The sequence below is a fragment of the Bemisia tabaci genome, chromosome 1 (assembly GCF_918797505.1).
Source record: "Bemisia tabaci chromosome 1, PGI_BMITA_v3".
NCBI classification, from domain to species: domain Eukaryota; kingdom Metazoa; phylum Arthropoda; class Insecta; order Hemiptera; family Aleyrodidae; genus Bemisia; species Bemisia tabaci.
The window spans coordinates 66,309,158-66,330,036 of NC_092793.1; the positions used below are offsets into that span (position 1 = coordinate 66,309,158).

The 20,879-nt window shown below is 42.6% G+C and overlaps 1 protein-coding gene across 1 annotated transcript in view; it reads left to right on the top strand.

Moving 5' to 3' along the window:
* Positions 1 to 20,879, top strand: part of LOC109034587 (uncharacterized) — a 450,911-nt gene that overhangs the window by 424,053 nt on the left and 5,979 nt on the right. Inside the window, exons 7-9 of the mRNA XM_072305658.1 lie at positions 15,161 to 15,369; positions 17,922 to 18,101; positions 19,613 to 19,775. Of these exons, the coding sequence (XP_072161759.1) occupies positions 15,161 to 15,369; positions 17,922 to 18,101; positions 19,613 to 19,775 (552 nt within the window). The remainder of the gene's footprint in view (positions 1 to 15,160; positions 15,370 to 17,921; positions 18,102 to 19,612; positions 19,776 to 20,879) is intronic.

Sequence of the window (20,879 nt, forward strand, 5' to 3'; positions counted from 1 at the left end):
ATCATGTTCGTTGAAAGTCGTCGTAGTCAAACCTCACTAAAGATCTCAATGACTGAGATGAAGGTGCGATAACGTCGGTTTTGAAATATCCACCACGATTAGAAAGTTGAGAGTTCTCGAGACAATGTAAAGTATTTCGATGGAAGAGACGCTCAGCACTAATATCTGAAATCGGGTTTCTGATTTTCGTTCTCAAACTTTGTTGCTAGGTTCAATTTTTGGATCCAGAATTCGAAAAGAATCAAATTCTTTTTACGGCCAAGGAAACTTCGCGTGAGCTCTCCCACCTCAACTTCGGAGAGAGGACCGGATAGCTCGCGTCCGTCGCCTTCACGGAGCGTCGCGCTGCGTCACATTTATTACGGAGCAGTGACGTAATTGCCGTATGAACGGGACCGACGCGGGGGGGGGGGGGTGTCTGATGTCAAAATAAGTATTTTCTTTTTCCGCAAATAGAAAAAAGTGAAAAGCGGGGGCTTCGTCTCGGCCGCGTAATGACACGGCACTTCCATCTTTCGGACATCGGTGCGTATGTGAGGAGAGGTTGCCATATCGTGCGACAGTTACTCCATCCAACAGTGAAACCATGCACTCACGCAGAAAGATGTCTGGAATTGGGTGTACACAGATAAAAACATTTGTGTTTTTGTGTTAGTTTTGGTTATTATAGGAAGTGAAACACAAACCAACACCAGGGGGTCTACAAGTACGGAATTTCCGGAGAGTCCAGAAATAGTACTGATTTTTCAAGGGCGGTCCGGAAGTACTGAGAAAGTGCGGAAGTTCCGTAAGAAGGTCTGGATTTTTTTGTCTTTTTTGTCGCGATTTGAGCGAGAAATCAACTTTTTGAAATTTTTCGAATTTCGTCAATTGGAGGTACTGAAAAAGCACTGAATTTTTCTGTTGAGGAGGCACTGAATTTCTTGGGAATGTACCGAAAAGTACTGATTTTTGGCCAGCCTTTTATAGTAGACATCCTGAACACAAGTTTTGTGTTAATTTTGGTACAGTTTGCGGTGAATTTAGCGCAGAAAACAATGAAGAGACTAAGGAAAGGCATTTCCCCGATTGCGACGTTCGTATTGACCACATATTTTCCATTTTACTTCTTCAAGGAAACTAGCTGACATTTTCTTCTGAAATTTTTAACTGAAGGTTGGGGTTATTTTGTGTTTTACTTCTCGTACTAACTAAACTTTTGTGTTGAAATTTCTTTCTATGTAATATACCGTCCAGCATCTCTGAATACCTAGTTTCTACTAGCCAGTTAGATGCTGAACCATCCGTCTAGGAGATACTTGAGACTTGGTTACCACTATAGAGAAGAAGCTGACGCTCGCTTACTAGATGTTTTAGGGAACGTGAAAATTTGAACCTTGAGATTAATGCTCTTTATACCAGGTTTACTATTAAAATTAAACCAACCCAAAAAAATAAAGGACATCCAGAAAGGAAAGCCAAAACTAATTGAAAATACAAAATGAGCTATGAAAGATGATGATACAAAATGAATCGATGTATGTTAAGTCTAATGTGTATATCTAATATGAGTGCAAATTTTTTGGTCTTAATACTTTCCTATATTATTTGTGTACAATTTGATTTTAGTTCACTGCAACTTGGGTGTAAATCACATCTTTATCTGGGTTTATTTATCTGTCCACTGATGGTGACTTTAACCCGTTGTTCGCAAAGATGGTATCAATATCTTGATTTTGATTTTTTCTACACCGAGGTCCCTTCTCCATTTAACGGTCCCCCATCCAAGTCGGGAATTTTTTGGCACTATCGCGAACGATGACATTTCGGCCAGAAAAATATACAAAACTCGTCACTCGGTGGCAACAGCGGCGAGTGTCGTGTCGTATGTGTAAGATTTTTTTTCGTTTGTGTGCCCTTTACATTGAGTTTGGAGAATTTCGTCCGTCGTCGGGCATTCTTCCGCCGTTCCTCTCGGTTGAGTAATCGGAATGCAGTGAAAATTGAGGCCGTCATGACTGCTCGTCGATATCCCGCTCCCATTCGGCTTTGTCCAAAGCAGTGGTGTGTCGTGCTTTGCGATAGATCGATTGTTCCGCCATTGAAGCCTACGGAAAAGGATCGATTATCAGGGTTTTCCCGACGAACACCTCACCTCGCTAATCGATTCTTTACCACAGCCTTAAACGGAAAAATATAGATTTATTGATAGCCGTTGCTTCACGCAAGCGTCTAGCCCGGGTCCTGAACAACTATACAAGGTCCGCATCGGGAACTCGCCTTTTTTTTCGAGTACTTTCAAGAAACGTCAATATGAAACAAGGATTCTACGTGCATTCCGTCTTTTCACTTCTCTCGAGGTCACCCTGGCACCTGGGTGTCGCGAATTGCAATGAGGGAAAAACTTCGTTCGTGGGACCCGAAGTTGAGGTCGTTTGGATACCGCACAGTCTTTCGTGCACACGCACCAAAAAGCGTGTGAGCATCTAATCTGTCCTACTTTCGAGTCTATTTTCAACTTCCTCGATGAATAATTCTTGAATGAGCGAGCTATGATGTTTCAATTGAACTTTGTCGTACACAATCGTACTGAAAATTTTGAAGTATTGAATGTAAAAAATATACAAGTTTTTCAGAAAATCATTGTTTTATCGGAGGAAACTTGACAACGCCTGAGGGCTCATACGGTGTTCTTCCTTAGCACGGCATGGCAGTACAACACGCCATCCTAATCAGTCGGGGAGCGAACTCGGGTGCCAACGTTCAATCGAGACGTGCGAAAGTTCGTTCGAAATTAAACTAAGAGGAAAAGTGCCCGCTTCTCCCTAAATCTCTCTTCAGGGACGAACACAACCTGCACAACTGGCACATAAAGCCGATGAATCAAAAAAAAAGAGAAAAAAAAAACGTGGGGAATGGAAACATAAATTTAGATGCGCGCAGCGTAAAGCGGCCGAAGGCGACGGACGAAAAAAAGCCGGAGCTTTTACGGTCTTTCTTTTTCGTGTGTTGCGCTCGGACTTTCCGAAATCAGCAACGGCGCCAACTTGGGCTGATTTTCGAGTTATCTCGAATCGGGTGTGATCGATTCGCGCGGAGGGCGGCAACGCAGAAATGAATAATGTATTGCTTCGTGGAATCGCGGCGCCGCCGGTACAAAGGATCGGCTGCAATAGTTACGAACATCCGTTTTGTCTAATTGAACACGGGTGCAGGGGGGGGGGGGGGGTTGTCGGCTCGGGAGGTTTTTTGAGTTTGTGATGAATCGGTTGCCGTTTTAATTTCGGTGTCATTGCGGGGCTTTTTGTGATTTAAGCCCGAACGCGAACGGGTTCATCTCCTGGTCCCTCCTGATGGTTAGCTTTGCGAGGAGAGGAAATTGCTCGGATGAAAGTACAATTATTTCACATGGTCAAAGCGCAATGTAGATGTTCGGTTGTCACCCCGAACCCTTGCTCTACAAAAACGATTATGGATTGAACCGCACATAGGTATCACTGGAAAAAAAACCACATTGGATCTAGAGTCCAGACACTTGAAAACATTGACAAGAAAAAATACTCTTGATTCAATCGGATTTTTGCTTGAATCAAAACGAAATCCGCTTAACATAAGAGGCTTGGTTCTTGATTTAAGCTAGATTCTGATTGAATCAAGAGTAATTTTTCTTGTCGATGTTTTTAAGAGTCTGGACTCTAGATCCAATGTGTTTTTTTTCCCAGTGCACCTGTGAATGTTATGAGATTCACAAGGGTAGCATGCAGCGAGAAATTGTTTTAGTGTTCTGTCCGAAGACGAGAGGAATTTTTTGGAGGATTTCGTTCGTAATTTGATCCAAAAAGTCTGAAAATTTCAAGGGGATATATTTATAACCATCTTAAAAAAATAAAATATTTTCAAATAAGAAATTGGGCAACATTCGAAAGCGCGTTTTTACTTGGCACGGCAGTAATCTGGTTTGTTGAAGCTGAATGCGTCGCCGTGATAACCTCCAGTCCTCATACCGATCGATTGGACGTATTTCTGTCAAACGGAACTACGTGCATTATGACGTGAGCCCTGGTCTGCATGTATTCTTATGGGTCTCAGGGCTCATGTCTTGGTGCACGTAGTTCCGTTTGACAGAAATACGTCCAATTATCGATACGACGCGACTTTGGTTGTAACGCCTATGCTCCAAGGATGTCCTTATTGCATATACGTAAATATGAAGGAGTTTTGACTGTTTTTGCCAGTTCCAAATTTAGCTCGCGTCTCCGTTTAGATTCGTGCTCGATTAGACTCTGCTTGAAGTTGGCGGTGACTTTGCGTGCAAAACGGCAAACGCAGCCGCGACGAGCGACGTTGCGTTGCGCTGTGGGCTCCTCGTTTCGCAACGCAGCGCAGGACGCCGGACAGAGAAGTTGTGGGATCAAAGGTTCAGCCCTGTGACACGATTGTCCGCACGCTCTTTGTGCTTGCCAGCTCATGATCTCAACGGTCTCGCCTCCTCGACGAAGCCAGGAAAAATAAAGGCTCTTGTTGATTGTTTCATAACCTAGCAAACTTGTTCACTCCGGGCGTGATCCCTCCAGTCGTAACCAGGGCAATTTGTTCTGGTTCACAGTGCGGTCTGCAAAAATTAATAAAGCGTGTTCTGATGCCCGCCGTGAGAAATTGGGTTTTAAATTATGATGTAGCCTCTCTTTATTTTCATGATTGAACTAGAATGGAGGCGAGGGGAACGAAGAACTCGAAATTGTTTTGGGCCTAACCAGACTTGGCCCAACATTTATGGAAAAACAAAATATTTGAATTTTTGGGTGTAGCTGACTTCTCAGTCTATTCAACAGCAGTTGCACGAAGATCTGGTTGACTTGGATCACATTTGGAACACATTGGATCACATTTGGAACACATTGAATCTAGAGTCCAGACTCTTGAAAACATTGACAAGAAAAATACTCTTGATTCAATCAGATTTTTGCTTAGATCAAAAGGAAATCCGCTCAAAGTAAGAGGCTTGGTTCTTGATTTAAGCAAAAATCCGATTGAATCAAGCAAGAGTATTTTTTCTTGTCGATGTTTTTAAAAGTCTGGACTCCAGATCCAATGTGTTTTTTTCCAGTGAACCTAAAACTCAAAGGGATCCCTGAAGGAACTCAATGTATAAAAGAGGCGCTAGAAATGTCGGCGCCGCATGCAATGGCGCACTTTCTGTGCCCGTTGCAGCGGGAGGCGCGTCTGCGAGTCCTTTCAAATGGACGTATTTCTGCCAAACGGAATTAAGTGCATAATGACGCGAGCCCTGTTATGCATATATTCTTACGGCTCTCAAGGCTCATGTCTTTATGCACATAGTTCCATTTGGCAGAAGTACGTCCAAATTTGGAGCCTCCGTCTGTTTACATTAGCGGTCCCTGGCATGAGATCGCCTCTCGTCATCGTCGGCTGTCTGGGGTAACGATGTGTCGAATAACTCCATTAACCTTGCCACCGAATCTCGTCAAACTTGTAGAATTAAAGGGAATACTAATAGGAGAATGTGGAGCACCCTCCCTGTCCGCCAACCTCGCTCACCAGCCGAGGAGAAACCTCCCGGTCTATCGCTGCGGTGACAGAGCTTCTTTTCCGGTGAGGGTGAAGCTGAGGACCCCACCACCCTTAAATGACGGCTGTTGCCAAATTTTCCCTTTTCAGATGTGCCTCCCCCTTGCTTTTGTTGATATGCTTCTAAAGCTATTTTAGAACGATCTGGAGGTCGGATCAATTAGTGATTTCAGGATTACAAGATATTTTTTGAAAAACCACTCGAAGCACCCGTACGCTTTGGTGTGTTAATATTTGCGCTCTACAGCGTCCTGTGACTTCAAGAACGTTTTAACAAACTTGAAATCCAGAAATTGTCGGTTGATCGATCCAAGTTAGAACTCTTCTCAGTAGATCGCCTTAGCTACAGGGAGTGAAAGAAAATATACAAAATCGGATCGTCACGTTTTTTTCCTCTATGAAGGGTCGAAAAGTCACTAATTTTTATCCTAGGCTACGTAGGCACCCGCTGATTTTCGAAGTTTTTATCGTCTCTTACTCGAAATAGTACGAGGGAAGGTCAAAAGAAATGCCTCAATTCATGCGAACATGCACATCTCTTTTCTCCATCTCGCTTTGAATACACGAGACGTCATATTAACATTTTGACGTCACTTAACCGTATTTAGAAAGGAGGTTCCTCCCAGAATGTTCCAGTGGATTCGATTTTTAATAGCGATGCTCTTTGCAGGAAGGTTCGATCTGCGATTTCAGTATACCGGCTATTCTCCAGACCAGGAAAAACTTATTTTAGGGATAGTGCAAATAGTCACCTTCGGATATAAACATTCAAATTCGCCTAATGTTGAACGGTAACCAAAAAGTTGATAATCGGTTTAGTAATGCTAATCCAATTTGGAGAAACTTTCCGAGCAAAGTGCTCATTCGGACATTCATCAGTCGTATTGTGGCAAATGTTTTGCTCAACAAGTTGCTTATCAATCACGATCAGGCGAAAAACAGAGCGTAACTTTTGCCTCATTCGATTACAATGTGTGAACAATTTTGTTAGTATGCAGGGTCTCTTCTAGACCTTGTCTCTGTGTCTAATGGATGAATCTAAAAATTAATCCAACGAAAGCGGAGTCTGAGAAGAGCGTCTACCCTGCGGCGGAATATGAGTGAAAGGCGAAAACAGCTGCGAGTAGTAAAAATCCCAAATGCGAGTCGTAACTTATGTGACGTTAATTACTGGGGCCGGGTCTCGCTCCGGGTCGGTCCCATGCATCCCTTCCAGTGTTTTATGCGTGCCGCGGAGGGAGAGGGGTAGGAGTGATAAGGTAAACGTGTCCGGAGACACTCGGAGCCTCACATGTAGAAATAACGGATGTGCAGTGCACTTTCTTTTGCTTCTCCGTTCTTTTTACGCGTGGAACTGCGTTTTTCCCTGGGGTGTAGTCGTCAGAGATGAAGCAGCCGGGTTGCCGCTTTTTAAGCGGGCTGAATTTTAAAAAAATCGGACTCATTTCCACTTCGTAAAATGATTTTACTTCAGACGGAAGATTGGAAAGAATTTTTTTTTTTTTTAGTTTTTTTATTTTATTTTATTTTATATCAACAACGGGACTACAAAGTATTAACCGTCTTAACATTAACATTATTACTATACACGGAGAGATGTGAGCTGGTGAGTCGGTAGACTCTAACTAATTGCAAGCTTATAAATAGGATCTATTCACAAACATTATTCTATAGTTATTGATTCTGCTTCCCAGCGCCCAGTAGGCGCCATTGCGGCAAAGGATGGAAGGGCCAACATAAATGGAGAAATAACACTTACTGGATGGAAAGAAATAACTGTTTAAAGTAAGAATCGGATTCTAGGATCAGAGTTTGGACAGTATTACGAGCGTAATTTCGGGTATGACTCGACTTGGTTAGGAGTCCAAGATCCCTGAAAGGTCAAGGGTAAAGGATACAGTATTTCCTTGAGAAAATACACTAATAATGTATGAAGAGCCGAAATACATTATAGAGATGCGGTCTCTCAGGTTTAAAGTTCCAAGATCATGTGTAGTAAAGTGAAATAGTAAATCACGTGGCAAAAGAGTCAAGCTAGTGTCGGAAGTTGATGTTTGGATGATAAACGCTGCTGAAGATGCGGCAACTACCGATGATTTTTTGAACCCTCTCTGCCTCCATCAATTGCTATACCATCTCGCCACCCACTCCCGCACCGAGACCTACCCACCGACAACCACATTATCTCGTTGTCACTCTTTTTTCCTCTCTCTCCTTTTAATTTATGTATCGAAAGACTGTGCATGGAGCTTCAATAGAACTTCACTCTATTGACCCCAAGGGAGTCGGGGCTTTGACGTAATATTATTGGATTTTGAAGCCATCTTTGAATTAGTAAAAATCGTCGCTCCTCTGACGTACGGGTGTATCTCGATTTTTGGACATTTTGAGTTATGCAAGTATCCATACAATGTATTTTGAGCTGATTTAATTAGAACAGGGAGGATTTAACGATTCCAATCATTTTTCCTGCAAACCCTGTCAGCTGGGAGCAAGTGGCTTCCGAAGTGACTGTCGAGGTTGCGGAAGCTTGGAATTGATTTACATTTTTTCAACGATCGATGTTTCGGCTCCGACAAAAAAAAAAAAAAAAAAAAAAAAAAAAAAAAAAAAAAAAAAAAAAAAAAATAATAATAAACGCCATCAGATGTTGTAAAAGTTTTGCGTGCCGCCCCCCGCCCATAAGGTAGCCATGTGAAATGTGTCTTAAATATCACTGACTTCATCCATATTTTTTTCTTTTTCTTTTTTTTCTTTCTTTATTCAAAATATAGAGAACTGTGTACAAAGTATCATCCATATTTCCGAAAAGCCTTAATAAAATTTTCACATGGACTTGTCTTATGATTTTCCGTGAAAAGATGAAATCTCAGGGAAAGTTTAGCAACGTTGTACAAGGATATGGGCCCGGAGTTGGGTCGCGTAGCACCCAGGGGGCGTAGTCTCCCAGTTATTTTTGAAATTATCAAGTCGAAGGGACATCAGCATCCGGGTAAAGTGCGTTTTTCCACGTCCGATCAAGGAACCCAACCATGCCCCACACTTCCACCTGAAAAAAATGCTCAAGGGTCATAATCGCATAAGGCTGAAATGAAAAAGATTAAAATCAAGTCATATACTCTCGGCAGCATCATCGAGGAAAAGCGCGACGAAACTTTTCCAGCCTCTCTCCGGAGGAAACAACTTAAATAAAGGCTTATCCGATTGAAAGGGGGTCGAAAGTGACGACACTCAAAAGATTAACGCATCACGAGGCGCCCCCACCCTCACCCGAGCTCGCATCCCATTGACCCGCATCTCGTCGTCCCTCTGGCGTAAGGGCGTATCTCTATTTTCACATGAGCCCCAGAAAGCATAGAGTTATACGGAGAACAGGGCTCACGTGGAAATAGTGATACGCCCTTACGTCGGAGGAGAGACGATCTGAGGTATGCTCGTCGAGTAGAATCCTGTCTGCGAATCGACGGATACCCGTCCAGGTGTGAGCAGACTAGATGTTTATGAGAACAACTCGCGTGGTTGCGGAGACCGTTTATCTCGGTGATCCATCTCGACGATAGGAGTAACTCGTGCTCGACGCTTTTGCGAGAGGCTTAAAAGCCCATCTTGGTGAAGGTGGAAATTAAGAGAGAGGGCAAACAGTGAGCGCATGACATCCCGACCTCCCGTCCCCGCCGCCCGCCGACTCGGGAAAAAAAGCTCTCCCTAAAGAGTTTCACGTTGATGCGCCGGGTTTTCGTTTACATTGCCATGTGTTTTTAGCTGCCTCCCGGTGCCACGTTGCTGTGATTTTTTCTCTTCTTTTGCCGTGGAAGGGATAAAATACATACGGGGTTATTCAAAAGTCACGCACCACTGGCCATAACTTTAGTTCTAATAATTAAGATATCGATTTGCGGTTTTTGACATGTCTCCGAATATTGAGAAGGAAACGTTTTTAGGTTCTTTCCAGTTTTTGACCCCCTCAGGAAGAGAGGAGAGGGGTGCAACTCAAAAATTTCAAATGGCCACCCCCATCACGGCTAGTGGTGCATGACTTTTGAATAACCCTGTATACTGCGAAATTACTTTCTCAGCAAGCGCGGTCACAAACTTGGATGCATTAAAAAAGGAGAAGAATAAATACCTTTTGTGCTCAAGGAATTTTGCCCAACCCTTTTAAGTCGGGAAAAGTTCGGCAATGATACTGCGGGAATTCTCTCCTCCAGTCAAAACATTGCATTTCACTTTCAAGACATCTCGCGCTCAGAATTGTTTGCAATTAGAATGTTTATCAGAATGTATGTAGAATGTAGAATGTTTAGAATGTATCCAAAAAACACTGAAAAGCTAGGGAAGAGTGAGGTTTTTTATGTTCAGAGTATCTGAAAAGTCAGGACTTGTTTAAAGCCAATAAAAATTATCACCCCACAAACAGCGACGATTCCGCTGGTTTTTTTTTTTTTTTTGATCACGCTCCTGCAAATTGCACTATTTGGCATCGCTGGCGCATACTGAAAAAAATAAATAATTAGTGGGGTACGATCTTTCCATATGTCAAGGTAAATTAAAAGGGAAGGTCCAGAAGAAGGTATGTGTGCGATTGCCAATAAAGTCAGGCGAGTGATTGCCGCTTGAATAGTCTCCCTTTTATTTTTACATTAATCATTAATTTACTTATTTCTTTTTTTCAATTTGATTAAATACTCAAACCAGCTTATCCTCGTGCAACGATTACGTATGAACGCAATGAGTGACATATTTCGTTACCACAAGTGGAAAAAATTGCAGGCGATCCAAATTTTTCAATAGCGCAACTTAGATGCAACTAATCGTGTTCTTGAGATGTCCATGTTGCATACCAAAAAATTTCAGGCGCTTTAGTTTCCTAAGCTACAACGTCTGACCGGGGTTGCTAGGCCTTGTCCACACGAACGCAGTTTGGACGAATTAGTTCCGCGAACTGGGATTCCAGAAACAAATTATAGGTGGGTTATAACAAGTTCCTGGAACTTCTTCGCCCGAAGTTCCTCGAACCGCGCTCGTGTGGACAAGACCCTCGTTCTTACGGGTTCTCTATGTCGCATTTACAATCTTGTTTACCATGAAATCCTTGGAGTTCGAATGGACCCTGCTGCATCACGGCAGCGGTGCCCGATGGTGCAAATTTTCACCTAAAACATTTTCACAAAGAAGTCGTCAATCCCGCAAATTACTACCAATGAAATTTCCGCAATTTGCACCATTTTACAACGCTGCAATGTTGTCACTCGACTCAACCGAATTCTAAGGATTTCCCGGTAAGAATGATTGTAACGTAGAAAACCCTCGGGGTCTAACAATCTCAGCCATATGTTGTGCCTAAGAAAACCAGAGCGAGCGCCTTCAATTTTTGGGAATGCAACGTGGACATCCCCAGAACACGAAAAGTTGCATCTGGGCCTAGCCATTGAAAAATCCGAATCGTCCTTAAGTTTTTCCACTTCTGATGACAAAATGTGTAATTCAATGCTTTTGTACGTCGGCTTCGCGCGAAAATAGGGCGCTTTGAGTATTTAATCCAATTGAAGAAAATGAAATGAGTAACTAAGGCATATTCCAAATTTTCAAATTGTAATTTGACACCAGTAGCTTTGAGCACCTATCTTCGTTTTGCACTATTTGTCCCAGCATCAGTTTCTAACTGCTATTATAAACCACTTACAACTTTAAAAAAAAACTTGATTTTGAATGATAAGGAAAACTCGTTGAAACCGAGGCAGCTGTCCGTAACCGTTCTTGCAGGGTGTCTAGCATCAAGATTTTCCCGATTCTATCAGGATTTGAGGTCTCAGGTTTTGAAATATTTCATTGCTCTTTTATATTGATTCGTCGAGTCCTTTATTTATATACTTACCGATTTCTTTATTTTATAGTATTTATGATGGTATGTGCTCGGCTCGGCACCAGATGACCTGACAAACAGGGCTATGTCCTAGTCGTTCGTAGACGATGAAGATGATTTATAGGATGATTTTGATTAAAGCCGCCCATTTGACAAAAGATGATTTCCTAATTGGTCGCACTCATTTAAGGAACCGCGACTCATGATGACAGAAATGTTTTTCTTCTTCCTCGGAGCAAATGTGCGTCTGTTTACCGCTCTATGGCGTATCGTCTCCGTCGGTCCAAATGTCATTTCGTCCGGGGTCAGTGTCATTTAAAGCGTCCGTGACATTCACGAGGAGCGTCAGCGCGTAAGTGCAGCGGTGGGAAGGGCGCGACATTTGGCAACGCGCCGTTTTCCACCTCTCAAACGAAGCTGAAAGCCTCCGTGTTAGTGGGTCAAGGATGGCTGATGAGTTCATTTTAATGAGCCCATGTACTCATGCATCCGCCTGGGCCCTGAGCCTCGGCTTCGAGCGCGCGCACCAGTCTCAAAATGCGTGCATCCATATGAGCAACGGGCGCATTCGCCGTGAACGCATCCATTCATGCACGCGCCGCATTCCTAGGCCACGCTTAACGAAACGCCTTTCTTCCACCATTCCTTCTTGAGCACGGAAAATTAAAGTAAGATCCGGAAATATTACGAGAGATATTCCATGCAAGAAACCTGCCCGGAACCATATGGAGAAAAAAGGAGCCGGTCGTATCTTGAGCATTGTTTACCCCGTAACGTAGGTCGGTACAATATGGCGTCGATCTTCCAGCAAAATCCTACGTTTCAAGTATGAAAAACGGACCATAACGTCCGATTTTTTTGCTTAGATTAACTCAAAGTATAATTTCCAACGCCTTATATGGACGTATTTCTGTCAAACGGAACTAAGCGCCAATTCAAGTTCCTTTTGAGGAATTTAGAATGCCGGAAAGCGCGTTCTATCTAACGGAACTAAGCGCCATGGAAAAGCATTGCGAGTATAGGACGGAATGAGCCCGACGCCCGGTTCCGCCGCCAATCCAAGCCCCCCCCCCCCCCCCCTACCTTTCTCCCCCTATGGCGCTTAGTTCCGTTTGACAGAAATACGCACATATAGAATACATTTTTTCCATAAACGACACCGATTCCAAGAAAATCGATTATATAAACCGTCCATACTGACCCACGTCATCAACAAAATCCAAGATGCCCGAAATGCGCGACCACCTCCTTTTTTCCATATGGTTCAGGACACTAAGAAAGGCGGTGCCACTTATTTTTTAATGTGATGTTCCTTACAACCTCCTCAGCACTAAGAGCTATTGAACCCGACCTTTTAGTTGACTAGTTCACCAACATTAAGATACTTTAAACGCTGCACAATATGTGAATGATAACTTGTGGGTACAAGCAATGCGTACATCCCCAGTTCTCCGTGTAGATTAAGTTCCAGTATGACGTAAGACACCGGGCTCAGTGTAACTTAATGACGTCAGTCGGTCATAAACTCGACTACAATGAAGAAAGCGAGGCGTCGGGTCGCTTTTCATGGGCCGTTATGAGCCTTTCTTATTGCCTCGGTCGGTATCGCCGCCTCCGAAAGTCGCCCGGCATCAAAGGTCCCTCCCGCTTTGCAACTTTGTAGAGACGTTTGAAAACGGACAGACGGCCAGAAATCAAGCGTAGAAGACTAGACCAGCCCAACTCTCTGTGCTGCATGAACCCTGTGCCCGGGTTACTCGTAGGACACGGAGGACCCTTGAATTCAAGTTCTGGTTCACAGCTTGTCGCTTGGCTCGCAAAAGGGCGTAAGTACACTCAGAGATGAGCTCGGGAAAGCATTAAGTTACATGGACAACAGGGCTTACTAAGAAGTGCTGTTACGTCCTTATGAAACCAAGGCGACGAACTGACCTGTTGTAACCAGGAAACTAATCTCTCCACGAAAGAACGTAACTAAATTTCATTGTCGCTAAGTTTTCCCTAGCAATTTTAACGGGAGAATCTTGGGTATTTTTAACCGTAAATATCACTGATTTTTCTTCTGATCTCAAGCAAAAGTGAGGAGGATTTTGGACACAAAATGGCACAGGTACACGGAGAAAAAAACTTCGTGCGTGGGACCCGAAGTTCATATGGATCTCTGAAGTTTTCGGAATGAGCATCTGAACACTTTAGGTCCAGCTGCTGAGGTTTGGACCACACATCTGAAACTTTAGTTCTTACATCTGAAGTACTTCGGTTTTCTCATCCAAAAAACTTCGGTTCTCACATCCGAAAAACTGCGGTTTTCACATCTGAAATACTGCAGATGTAAGAACTGAAGTTTCAGATGTGTGATCCGGACCTCGACAGCTAGACCTAAAGTGTTCAGATGCTCAATCCAAAAACTTCAGAGATCCATATGACCTACACTTCGGGTCCCACGCACGAGGTTTTTTCCTCCGTGTACGTTCTCGTAAAAAATTGAATTGTTCAAGTCAATTTGGCAACCTTAGAATGAAGATACGTTCCTTCATCTGAGGAACGACGAACTGCATGTCCGAAGAATGCGTTCTTCTTGCGACAACATGACCAGTGCGCGGCGCACGACGGCGCTTAACACTGTCTTTCGGGAGTAACGCATCTGTGGGCAGTTGGAGGTCTGACAGGCGTGAGTTACCTTAGCTGCCGCGTCGGAGGCAACAAAGTATCGCGGGAGAAACTGGTATAAACCCCATTCTCAACGACTTGGAAAAGAGAAGTTGATAGTTGGTTAAGTTAATGTTGAGCACGATTCGCGTTGTTCCGTTTGACTCGGCTCCACCACCGCGGGCCGATGTCTACGTTTCAGTCGACGGTTCTTGATGGGATTTTCGAATGTCTGGAAACTTTCATTTTGGCACATGCTGGCAAAACTTGTCCCTTGTGTAGCCGCATCGCGAGGGGCACAAAAACTACGAACATGTGTGCGGCGCCAACCCTGAGATCGTGAGGTCACCAAAATTTATCATAATTCTATATATTTATTTAATTTCTCAGAGATTCCCGTTTTCATTCCTCTTTCCTCTATTTATCAGTCATTATCAGCGGGTGGGGGTAGGGGAGGGGACGCAGTGGCGAATCCAGAGACATCTTGAAGAGCGAAGCGGTGGGCCTAGGGGAACACCCCCCCCCCCGTCCCAGGCACGGGTGGGCCTTCTCCTTAAAACTTGTCTAAAGGAACCCCTTCCAGAACAAATTGTAAGTTGTTCTAGCTTTAGATTTACAAAATATTTGAGTGTTCAATATTGACGGATTTCACCTCTTTACTAAGTCCTTAATGTCCATTATAAAGGAAAAATAGCAAAGATAGTGGGACAGGAACGTTAAACTTAACAATATTGTTTAGGTAATAAAAAAGCGACCCCTCTCCTCTCTCCCCAAAGAGAAGAATAATTCACAGTTTGGTCCCAAAACAATCAGTGTAAATTTTTGGGTAAGCTACTCTTACTTTCTTTATCTCTCTCCTTCCTTCCTTTTCCCTCCTCCCTCTTTTTTTTGCCCGAGGGGGGTGCATGCACGCCACCGTGCCCTCTACTGAGGAGACTCTTTTGATGTTCGCGTGGGTGGCAATATTTACCCTCGCGACGGCCTTGTGTAATTTTCCAACCACCATGTTAGAGTTTTGTTTTTCCGCAGAACTTTACCTGAACGTCTTGCTCAAATATTTTGATTTTCGTTTGATTACAGATCTCGTTTTGGCGGGAGGGAGTCGCACTACACCCCTGAAGAGGAGCCCAAGTCATGTTGCGGTGTTTCTCTGTCGCAAACGCTCGCCATCCGGTGGTTTATTCTGGTCGTGTTTTTCCTAGGATTATGCTGTGCCGTAGTTGGCTCAGTTTTGGGCGTAATGAGGATATCCGGCAGGGAGCATCTCACAGTCTCAATCTTAATGATAGGTAAGTTCCTTTCAAGCTTATAGCATCTCGAGAAAATAACGAATAACCGAGAAAAACCACAAAAAGTGACGGATTTATTTTGTGAATGAATTTACTCAGGTTTGGGGTCCTACCATGATCACCATGATATTATGCATAAAGAGAATTGGCCCCTGTATGATATCAGCTTGATATCTTGCTGCTATCATACTGGTCTAGTGGGTTTCCCTGCCAGCATTTTATAATACTGATATCCTGTTGGTCCAGCATAATATTATGCCGATCGACTTTATCAGGGTATGTTTTTACCTTCTATGTCAAGTGAAAATGACTTCGTCAAAATATTGTGCTTCCCGATGATATGTAGTATAACCTATAACTATCACATTTATTTTATTTTTTCCCCCTCTCGTCCACGACACTTTTATTTCCACGAGAATAAAAAAAAGATGGCTCACGAGAGCCTCAAACCTCTCCCTCAGTTCTTCCCTCCCTCCCTCAAAAAAAAAAAAAATCTTACGACTGTTTCCCGCGAGAAAGGAAATGAAAGTATGAACGCATGTTGGAAATTTAATTTCAGCCAAGCCATCTCCAGCCATCATCTTTTTCAGAGGTTGCACTTTTAATACAACTTGACAATTCTACGAAACATCACGAAATCATGTGTGTCCATGTTTACTTAAGTCTCAGGAGCGATCAAGATGTATTCCTCCGATCGGTTAACAGCAAATGAGAGCTCATGTAGGTAGCATGCCGTAGGATGTATAGAGAAATTTTCTACCGCCTATGCTGTAAAAAGTGATGACGAGTGCGTTAAGAATGGAAAATAATAGACACTTTAAGAGACGCCTGATAAGTTTTTCATCTCAGAGCGTGGCGAGCGCTTTACATGCCAACAAAAATAAGCTAGAGCTGACAAGAATCATCCCCACAGCGCTGGCTGAAAAAACACACTCCTCCCAAAAAGCGCAATCTTTTGTCAGCTGGAGCACAAAACATGTGCCTTGGGCTGATATCGCATCTTTCCCGCCCCTGTCATAGCGCCAAACCTCGCCGTAAAACTCCCCCGCAACAGCGTTTTCAAGGCATATCTGACAACCTCAACCCTCAATATCTTCTTCCTTCCCACCCTCAATCCTCGCTCTGCGTTCTTTTCGGCGCTGTGTTGCCCATTCGCAAAATTGTATCATTTCTTTTTCATCAGATGACAGTAAAATACGTTGAATTGTTCAGATGAGTCTGGAGTATGATAAATAATAAAAAAATATCTTTTTACCAAACGTGAAGAGATTACATTAATGCGTCAGATCGCCTTCAATTTCAGTGTAAGCAACACGAGCTCTTACGTGCTCGAATAGTGGTATCGTCGTGAAATTACGCGTTACGCGAGCACACTAAAAAGATAACGGAACGGAAAAAGGTTCCACTAATGCCTTATCAGTTCGCCTTCAATATTTAGTGTAGGCAATCCGAGCTCCTGCGTGGTCGAATAGTGGTATCATTGTCAAATGGAACGTTTACTCCACTTCCACACGGTGAAAAAGCGTAAAGGCACAAGATGGGCTGGTTATTAAGAGCGGGGGGAGAGTGGGAACCTAATTAAACCTAAATTTTCGTTTCATTGCCGTTTCCGTTCCGAAGAATGAAGAAAAACAATCCCACGACTCAGCCCCTGGAAATTCGATGAAATTGTGTAAAACTCCTTCATTAGGAAGGACTTTTTTTTTGCATGTCTGCTCTGACTCGAACTATATTTGGACTGCGTCAAGTCGAAAAGAACCAATCACATCGGGTATTGCCTTTAATCCGACAATTTAATTTTCACATAAAAACTGTTGTGCGGATTTTTGTGTGTGCAAATTTTAGTGAATTTTCTGCAGAGTATGAGGCAAATTCCCAAACGAATCTGCTTTAACGTTCTCCTGTGAATAAATTAAACTGCTCAACAGAATTTGGCAATAGCTGATGTGGCTTGGTCCCTCTCTGCTAAACGCAGTCCTTTTTGCCTAAAGAGACTCACACTGTTTGAAATATTGGAGTGAAATCCGGGATAAATTTCTTTTCGAAACCTATTTTGTCTTTGAAATACCCGAGTGATGCTTGATGCATCAGGAGTGAAATCCACTCCGTTAGAGTGGAGTCGACCCTGCGAAAAGAGTTGATTTCAATTTTTAAGAGCTGAGTTCATTCCCCAAAAAGAGTAGATTCTGCTCCGCTTCAATTAGACTCCAAAGCGTAATTTATTCACTCCGAGGTTTTCAACAAAGTTAAAACTGCACTGGAAAAAAAACAACGCATTGGATCTAGAGTCCAGACTCTTAAAAACATCGACAAGAAAAAATACTCTTGATTCAATCGGATTTTTGCTTGAATCAAGAACCAAGCCTCTTAATTTGAGCGGATTTCCTTTTGATCGAAGCAAAAATCTGATTTAATCGAGAGTCCTTTTTCTTGGCAATGTTTTCAAGAGTCTGGACTCTAGATCCAGTGTGTTTTTTTCCAGTGTGGGTTTTTACAAGGAGGTTTAATGCCGATTGCCCCTTTTATTAATTCTCTATGTTGTTTGTTTGCAGGAGTAGGGATAGTGCTGGTGGCGGTGAGTGGTGTTGCATGGCGGATGACGTCACGAGATGCCCCGTCGTGTCGGGTCATGTTGGGTTTGGGCGCTGGCGAGGAGGGCATCGGCGAACCCAACAGGAGGTTCGTCCCGCGGCTCCCCCCAACCTACGGCAGACCCCACCACCCTTACGCTGGTAAGTTGGGCGCAGCTCTCAACTCCCACCCACGTCCAAAGTGGGCAATAACCCCCAACACCGGAAAATCATATATCCAAGCTTACCACACTGGAAAAAAAACACATTGGATCTAGAGTCCAGACTCTTAAAAACATCGACAAGAAAAAATACTCTTGATTCAATCAGGATCTAGCTTAAATCAAGAACCAAGCCTCTTAATTTAAGCGGATTTCGTTTTGATTCAAGCAAGAATCCGATTGAATCAAGAGTATTTTTTCTTGTCAATGTTTTCAAGAGTCTGGACTCTAGATCCAATGTGTTTTTTTTCCAGTGAAAGTTGTTTTCCTCAAGATTTCCTCCTTAGGTCCACTCTGCCTTGCCAAGGAAGAACGTCGAATCAACATTCAAGAGTTGCCAAATTTCCCTTTAATGACCTTTTAATGAAACCTGATTTTTGACGCAATTCAAGTATATTTTCCCCTGAAATTGTCTGATATTTTAGATCAAATTGCGTACTTGTTTGTCTGAAAATTTTGAAAAATAAGATTCAGAATTTCCCCAGTGAATTCGGTTTTTATCGGAGGACATTTGGTAACGTCTAAAGGCTCATACGACGTTTTCCTTCAGCACGATAGTACTGAGCCGAGTTTCATGATTTGTATGCTTATCGGCAGCGGCAGATAGTATCCTCCGAATGAGCAGTCTCTTTTTAAAGTTTTGAAATATGACGCATGGAATCATTTTCTGGGGGTTTTTATGAGATGACCATCAGGTGTTGAAGATACAAGATAAAGGAAAAAGCCATTATAATTATGGCTTAAAGATTTTCCCACTAAAAAATAAAAGTACCTGTACCAAAAATTCTGAAAAGTTTCAATGACAATGCACGGTTTTAGAGTTGAGCCATCGGTCTGTGTCTTTTTCCCTGCACTATGAACATAGCTTGATGGTGACAGTAAATAAACAAGTATCCTGATTTGCAAAGTCGCAGATTCCTTCTTACATATCATTTTTTAAAGGAAAACCTAAACATTAATTTGTGGGATTTTCACTGATTCTACCGCAGCCTATGTGTAGAGTATTCTGTAAAAATTTCAAACATTAATATTTATTCATTTTTCCGTGATCAGAATGAGACAGCTGTAGAAATGGACGTATGTACGCTGAAAGGAACTGTGTTGCACGTGAACACTATGCAAATAGTTCCTTTTAGCATAAATACGTCTAAATTTTGAAACGTCTCAATCGAGGTACGTGTTGAAAAGTCAAAGAGAAATTCCTCTAAAACATGGAAATCAGTTTTCAAATTTTTATTTCTGTTTAGCACATATTTAAGTATGCATTTGGTCCATATTTTATTCTTGGATGACTATACCTAATTTTTTAAAGCAACGTTTAAAGAAACTGCAGCTTGAAACAGTTCCTTCCAAGCAGTAACCTGGAGTAAGCCTCAGTGTGGTTTATACCTAATGCTTCTAGTAACTGTCCATGTCTCTCCTTTCTAATCGATTTTCTTCCTTTTTTTCCAGCCATGATGTACCCTGAGTTCCAGTATAGAGCACCGCCACCTTCTTACCAAGCTTCTATGCAAGAGTACAGGCTTAGACTTCTATTACTAGATCGAAATAATGGACCTCTAAATACTGTCTCTCCTCCGCCAACGTACCGGTCCCATCCTGGCACCATTTTAAGGTATTTATAGACAGCATCACAAAGATACTCAGTCATAAAAAGGTTTTTGGACAATGAACATAATCAAACTGTTTGCCAAAGAGAACAGCAATGCATATTATGATGAGGAGCATTTTGCTGTATTAGCCTGAGCGGAACTAATTGGGGGGGGGGGGGGGGGCAGTCCCCTTCAGAAAAGTGAGAACCATCCATACAAACCATCAAGTGAACGTGCCGTAAATTAAGTTCCGTAGACCCATCTCTGTGTGTACGATGCCTTTCATTTATAAGAAAAGAACGAAAAAATTATGAGTAAGCATAAACATGAATGTGGTCTACCGCGCCAACCGCACTGTGTTTGGCGCAATGCGTGAAGTATCCCTACAGTCTTGTAGGCGCTATGCGTTTCACGCTGACCGCTGCTGACCGAGTGATCGCACTGTTTTTGACGCAATGCGTGAAGTATTCATGCAGTCTTGTAGGCGCTAATATGTGGCTCCTGCTGACCGGTGCGTCGATAGGGCTTCTCCTTTCTATCTCAAGTTCTCGTCATCGTTGCTCTCTGCGCCCGTTCCAGGGCAAATTGCGTGTTTGGTTTCTCTCTCAACTAGACTAATGAACGGCGCTGTCTCTTGTATCACCGAAAGGCGAACAAATTAGAAATTACTATATTTTAACTCTCAGGAAATGAGAGATTTTTTCGCCTTTTCTCATTTGTGATTTTTTTTCTGAATCAGATTTTTTTCTTGATACCTACATTTAAAAAAAATTACAACATTTGCCGCCATGGGCCGCGGCCCATGTGGCCACCCCCTTAATCCGGCCCTGGATTAAATCGGAATCTGTAGGTATATTGCCTGTCCAGTCTGTTTTGGGCATAGAAATTATCTTCTATGGTTAATAAGTATTGCAGCAAGTTAAAAAAAAATTGATGGTATACTAAAATTTCATAGGAATGTTCTTTTTAAAAAAATAAACTTTTAATAAAGGAAACTTTTCCTTTTAAAATGCTATAAGATGTATCAGAATTTTCTTCGATGATAAAATTTTTATTCCTACAAATTCTGCATATTTAGATTCGTTTTTTTTTTATTATTTATATTTAAATGTCTTTCTTTTTTCCAG